Raw genomic sequence first — 6,828 nt, 5'->3', positions numbered from 1 at the left:
TTCAAGTCAATAAAATTATTATTTCTTTCATTAAGGCCAAAATAAACTTTTTATTTATTTAAATTTGTTAATTTATAATAAATGATAATAATAAAAATTATTATTAAAAATGCACTCTAATATTGTGATCCTTTGATATTTAATTAATATGCAATTCTAATGAGTGTTCACTAGCACAATAATGCATGCAGAATCGATATTTAACCATTATTAATAATTTGTTTATAACAATTGCTTAAGCAATTATCGTCGAATGTTAAATTGATATGCTTATTGCCTGTAAATACAGTGACAATGCATAATCGTAACGAAAACCACATATTGCACGTTAATTTTCCATTTGTTTATCAACAAAATAAAAAAATTATCAACAAATATTATTGTTGAATGTTTATGATTCGTTGGAAAAAAATTTAAGCTATAATCAAATTCGATATGTGTAAAAAAGTATAAGAAATCAAAATTTCACAATTGTTTAAAATTTGTTTATAACAATCGTTTGTTATAACAATTGTCGTTAAAAATTAGAATGATATGATTATTTCCCATCAATCCAATTAAAATGCTTAATTGTGATGAGAACAACATATTGCACGTTAACTTTTCATTTGTTTATTAACGAAACAATTATTATTATTAACAAATATTAATTTTGAATTTTCATACTATTTTAGTGATTGTAAAAATAACCAATGAGCTGAGATAGCTTTCGGCTCACAAAAATTGCAATGATAATTCAATAAATGAATAATTAGGAAATTTTATGTTATAACAAATTGATAATGAGAGACTTCAATTAGCTGTATAATGTTTAAACAAATAGCTAATTAAAAAAGGGAAACGGCATTGGATTCCTCATGATCTCCCGAATCTGACACTATTTTTGGATTTTTTTTCCGTGCTAAAATCCCTTGACACTTTAATTTAGATCATTTTTTTTCAGTTTGGTACCACTGTGCACCGGTGCTGCTGGTGCCTCTGCTGCGACACTGCCTCGGCCATTATCGTCACCACGGCAATCATAGCAGCGGCAGCTCGAGGGCTCTCGCCAGCACCGCCGTCGTATTCGCCGTGGATCAGGACAAGTATTACTATCCCCTGTTCGTCTACACGACGATGAACATGATACAGCTGGCGACGGTGGCCAACGCCCTGAGCGCATCCTTTCTCTGCAGCGTCGCATTCATCCGGGCACAGTTCAGAATCATTGTGTGAGTGCTGAGCGGGAGTTAAGGGTGGAACATATATTGAGCTGATTAATCCATTTTTGTACTTTTTTCTGGGGGTGACTATTACGAAGACATCGTTTGACTAATCTGGACAGCTTGGTTCAAAGGGAATATTTGAAGCGGGATCTGAGCATTCAGGATTATATTCATCAAGAATTCATCAATCTCTACCTGTACCACATCAACTCCATAAGGTTCAATTATTCAAGCGACGAATATATTGATACCATTGTGCATAACAATTAAAGTTTCTATAAATATTTTAGAAACCTCAAACTTATAAACATGATTGGCGAGAAGCTTTTGTTCATCGTATCGGTTTTGTGCTTGCTGGGTTTGAGTTTTTCGGGCTCTATGGTAAAAAAAAATAGTCGCGTTTGTCTTACCTTGCAATAACATTATATTATTTAATTACACATTATTTATATAGGCTGTCATCTTTTTGAGAAAGGCACCGCTTGCAGCTCTGAACTTTGTGATGTGCTTCATAGTGTTGTTGATTTTATCGCTCATGCTAAATTACGTAGGACAAAGCGTAATCGACGCCAACAACGAAGTTTATCATAATTGGTAATTATGACGCTTTTGATTCGGGTATTTTCCGGTAGAAATGCTCAACATTTTTATTTTATTCAACATTTGATGGCCATGTTAATGGTCCATTTATTTTTTAATTTTTACATGTGTGATGTTAAACTTCAATTGAATTAAATTTCACTGAATCGAATGAAATCAATTTGACTGACCCACTATCACATTGTTCGACATGACAATGAAACTTTGCAATAACGTATATCTAATACAGTTAATATGACTTTGCCGCTTGCAGATACGAAGAAGTAAAGATATGTGCCATCTAGGTAGAAAATGGTATTATCGAATTTAAAGCGCTTGAAAATTGGTCTCAATTTTTAGAAACAATTTAATTGTCGTTTTTAAGTCATTTAAAAACCCCCTAATATTTTGCAACAAAATTGTAAAAATAATGACTAAAAACAAGCTGATCAATGATCATTTATCTCAAAACGTTTAAAATGGTAATTTCATTGACCTTTATTGATGTTGAGTATTTCTACCAGGATTATTACAAAAATAGCGCACGATAACGTTTGTTTCGACGTTTGATCTCGACAAAAGAGCTATTTTGTGCCTATATACGCGTATCGACAGCTATCATTGCGGCTGGTACGGCTTCCCGGTGAAAACCCGGCCCTTTGTCTTTTTAATGCTGATGATAACGAGAAAGGCTTGCGGATTAAAATCCGGCCCGTTCACCATACTCCAGCTGAGCTATGAAAATTACAGCCTGGTAAATACGTCAAAAGAGCACACACTTGTCAACCTAGTTAAATCGTAACTTTCGTTCAAAGGTACCACATTTATTTTCGTTTTTATTGCAGATTCTAAAGAGTGTAATATCTTACATAACGGTTATGATATCAGTCCTTTGAGTCCATCTCGCTCTCTCCTGGGGAAAAATCACGTTTGAACTGCAGCAGAAAAATAAATTGCGTCGCTAGCTGTGTGTAGAATGTACGAAATTTTTAAAGAAACGTAAAATCCTTGAAAACTGCCTTTTTATTTCGGCAAAAGCCCTTACCGTTTGTGCAATTACCAAAATAACCTTGCGCTTTACCCAAGTTGCGCCAAGTTTCGGCTAAACTAGCTCTCGCGCGTATAAATGTAAAAAAACTAAAATTTTCTCTCTCACCGTTACCTCTTTACATCTTCTTTTATTTATTTCACGACCTGTTCATGCGAATTACAAATGTGTAAACACACATGGCGCACCCCATGCCGAAAATAGCGCGTCTCCAGAGAGATCCCAAATATTTCAAATGTACGAAAAAGAAAAAAAATAAGGGAGAGGTAACGTAAAAAAAAATCGAATCAACCTCGACTGCTACTGCTGCTGCTGCTGCTGCTGCTGCTGCTTCTGCTGCTGCTTTGGGGGGCGGAGAGATGGTACTGCGCTCATCCAAAGGTAAGAAAGTAAACATACTGCCTCTCACGCGCGCACACAGCTCCTCGAGCTCGTCTAGCCCCGTATAGGTATACAGCTCTCAGTTTATTCTACGAAACTCTATATATAAATATATATGCTGCACACACGCCGCACGCGCGCGCGCGCCCGCCAAGGCGGCAACGGCACTTTCTTTTATGTGCTCAACTCGAAGTTGCAGTAGCAGCAGCCACAGCAGCCAAGCCAAGATAACTTACTTCCAACATACGCAAGATTAATACACACACGCGGAGAGACCCACCCTCGCGTATATATATATATAGAGTAGAGTTGGGGCTGCTGCTCTTTCTTCGGCGTGCCTATATATATGTATCTAAGAGAGTGGATCGAGGGTGGCGAAGAGAAAAAAAAAGAAGAGGAGGAGAAAAGACGCTTTGGTACTGCAAAGACCCAGGTAAATGCCACCCGCACACCTAATAAGCTGCCGCCACTGCTGCTGCTGGTACTCTCTTTGGCGCGCGTATTATATTAAGTCGCACACGGGGCTAGACTATATATATTCGGGGTGGTGGTGGTGGTGGTTATACACTTGTGCGATGATGATGAACAGAGTCCGAAGCTTATACGCCGAGACCAAAGCCAAGCCAAGCTGTGGTGCATCTCACTCGTTCTCTCTCTACCTTATATACACGCGCTGGCGAGTTATATCCATTTTTTTTTCTCTCTCGACTCGTCTCTTCTTTAATACTGGCGGGCACGCGCCAACACACACACACACACACACACTTGGCGCTGCAGCAAGGCGGAATTGCCAACAGTAGCCTCGGGTGCTGCTGCTCGGGGGCAATTTTTATGTACACACACATAAACACACGCTGAACGTCGTCGTCGTCGTCGTCGTCGTGGCTGGCGCGTGCCGCGCTCTATTGACGCGCTTCTCCGTACAAGACTGTGCGCCCTTGCTAGAATTTTTATTTTTTGTTTATCTTTTTTTTCTGTAACTTTCTCTCTCTCTCTCTCTCTTGCTTTGGCAGCTCTCTTGGAGTGTCGTTACACAGCAGCAGCAGCAGCAGCAGCAGCAGTCGTCGACGAGGACGAAAAATTACGAGCTTCTGGCGAGTCTGGGATGAAAGATTTATATTGTGACACGCTGCTGCTTTCGGCTCTGCCCTTTTTTTTGTTCAACTGGGTCAAAGAAAACATTTTTCGTGATTTCTCGTTACGGTTCGTCGCCTATACCGTACGCGTATTCATCGAAATTGCTGTGTCGAAGCCGAGCAAAAAAAAAAAAAAGACAAACAAGCCGAGTTATATATTTTTATCGGCTTTATATTGGTGTCGCAACCATAGATACGTCATTATTCAAGCCCTCGCTCCTCGCTACGAGCGAGGCAAAATATACCGTTATAGCTTTTAATGGGCGCGCGAGCGTCGAACGCGAGTCGAGTAGAGAGAGGCATCATCGCTGATTAATATGAAAAAATAAATTACTCCATCCTCCTCCTCCTTCCTCTGCTTGCAGCACGTTGTATACACTATACATCGGCTAAAGATCATATTTTACGAGCTCGTTGAGAGGAGCGAGAGAGAGAGAGATAGTCGAGGTATTAAATTCCAACGTAAATATATAAAAAAAAGGAGAGAGAACGGGCGAAGGAACCTTTCCATTAGCTAAATCAAACAATCTATACATCATCTTTCCTCGAACCTGGGCTATTTTTCTATATATTCCCAAGCTCTACTCCTTGCGCGGCGTGGGCCATTTTTCCCTCCCCATAATTTTTATAATACCGAATATCGTTCGACAAGCTCTCCTCCGTAACGTCACGTTGCGCAGCGCATCGTTATCATCTTTATGGAATTACGATCGAAGAGAAAACGTGGGGAAAAAAAGGAAAGAGGCGAATTGGTTGAAATTCAGTGGTGCAATGTGCCACTTTGGGAGGGGTGATACAGTAGTACATACTCATTCATGGGGTAAGCAAGTAAGTAAGTTAGCGAGTAAGTAAGTAAAAAAAGGATAAGGAATGGGAATCAGCATCAGAGTGAGAGAGAGAGAGAAAAAAGGAGAGCGAGGCGCGATAAATCACGAATGCAACGACACGATCGCCCGGTGTCTGACCGCACGTACAGCTCCTCCACTGCCGCCGCCGAAGCTCATCCGAGGGCCGGAGCACGCGCGCCGATGCCGCTGCCGCTCGCACCGATCGCCTCCATAGCAATAGTACTCTCTCTCTCTCTCTCTCTCTCTCTATCGCGTGTCTCTTGCATTTTCGATAAACCGTATAACGGGGTTGGTCGGGTTGGGTACGTCGAGTTGCAGCTTGCCGTGTGACCGGAATACACCACGTAGCAGCAGAACGACGACTTCTTCTTCTCTTCTACTTCTTATTGCATCACGTTTATACTCGCAGGGCACACATACATACAGACGCACATACAAAAAAAAACGCGCCAGACACACGTAATCGAGCTTTGCCATCGAAATAAGGCTTTATAGTGCTGGTGCTGTTGAGGGAGAGAAAGAGACGATCGCAGTAATGCTGTTATTTTTTAAGGCATCGCATCACGTTTAAAACTAAACGTTATCTCTATCGAGAGCTCTGCGGATCGCTCTCATACTTTTGTCTGTGTTATACGCGTACAGAGAGAAGAGAAAGAAAGAGAAAGAAAAAAATGTCAACGTTCCCTCTGTCTCCTACTCTTTCGCAGCCTCTCTCTCCCTCCCTTACCTCGGCTCTAGAGAACTCTGCCGCGCATAAACAGTATAAAAGCACTCGGGAAGCAAAGCGAGCGAGAAAAGAGAGAGAGAGAGAGCTAGAGACGAGGAGAAATAGTAAGAGAAACCGCGCGCGGGATAGAAAACGACGCGCGCCCGCGTCTCGACAGGAAATATGCACCGGAGACGATGGATGATGAGCAGCAGAGAGCTAGAGCTCCCGTTTCCTTAGATATACCGTAAGAAGAAAGAACTCTATATCGCGAATGCATATATAGCGGCAGCAGCATCACCACAGGGTTGCCGCGCGCGCGCGCGATCTATCCATGCGCTTTCATTCTTCTATCTATCGAATGAAGGCACGAGTTGTTTCAAGATGAATACGTCTCTATCTGTGTGTGTTTACGAGAGTATCGCTTTGAAAAGTTATACATTATATCGCAGTGAGCCTCCCAACCGAGGGACGATTTTAGGAGACAAAGGAAATGAGAGACTCGTTTATATATATCTATAGCGCGAAATAATGTCGACGATTAATATCTCTCTCCTTCTCGAAACTACTACAACTGCTACTACAGCAATTCGGTTGACGGCCGATCGGCGCGGGGGGCACATACACTGCACAGTAGTATACATTAGGGAGATTAAGTACGTGACCGGCAAGTCATTCGGGCGCGGGACGCTATATACCAGCTTCTTTTACGACTATCTGTAGAGCGTTACTTTTCAAGTTAGCTCGAGAGAGAGAGAGAGAGAGAGAGCAAGAGAGAAAAACGATGTAAGTTTTTTCCACACCCCCCTCTTCACTCCGGTACACTTCGAGACGGCGGACGGCGACCGCCCGAGGAACAAAGTGAGTCCTTCTCCATCCCACCCCATCCAGATGCGCCCTGGGAAAAGTTCGATGCTAAGCCGTA

At 41.6% G+C, this 6,828-nt stretch overlaps 1 protein-coding gene across 1 annotated transcript in view; it reads left to right on the top strand.

Annotated features, from left to right (window-relative positions):
* LOC106653540 overlaps nucleotides 1-2,680 on the top strand; it is a 6,859-nt gene extending 4,179 nt beyond the window's left edge. Inside the window, exons 4-9 of the mRNA XM_014373026.1 lie at nucleotides 944-1,211; nucleotides 1,301-1,423; nucleotides 1,496-1,586; nucleotides 1,660-1,799; nucleotides 2,400-2,538; nucleotides 2,630-2,680. Of these exons, the coding sequence (XP_014228512.1) occupies nucleotides 944-1,211; nucleotides 1,301-1,423; nucleotides 1,496-1,586; nucleotides 1,660-1,799; nucleotides 2,400-2,538; nucleotides 2,630-2,680 (812 nt within the window). The remainder of the gene's footprint in view (nucleotides 1-943; nucleotides 1,212-1,300; nucleotides 1,424-1,495; nucleotides 1,587-1,659; nucleotides 1,800-2,399; nucleotides 2,539-2,629) is intronic.
* Nucleotides 2,681-6,828: the final 4,148 nt, after the last annotated feature.

The sequence above is a fragment of the Trichogramma pretiosum genome, unplaced genomic scaffold (genome assembly GCF_000599845.2).
Source record: "Trichogramma pretiosum strain Unisexual culture from Peru unplaced genomic scaffold, Tpre_2.0 scaffold1, whole genome shotgun sequence".
NCBI lineage: Eukaryota > Metazoa > Arthropoda > Insecta > Hymenoptera > Trichogrammatidae > Trichogramma > Trichogramma pretiosum.
Note: the sequence above shows the minus strand (reverse complement) of the source record. Positions and strands in the feature narration are given on the sequence as shown.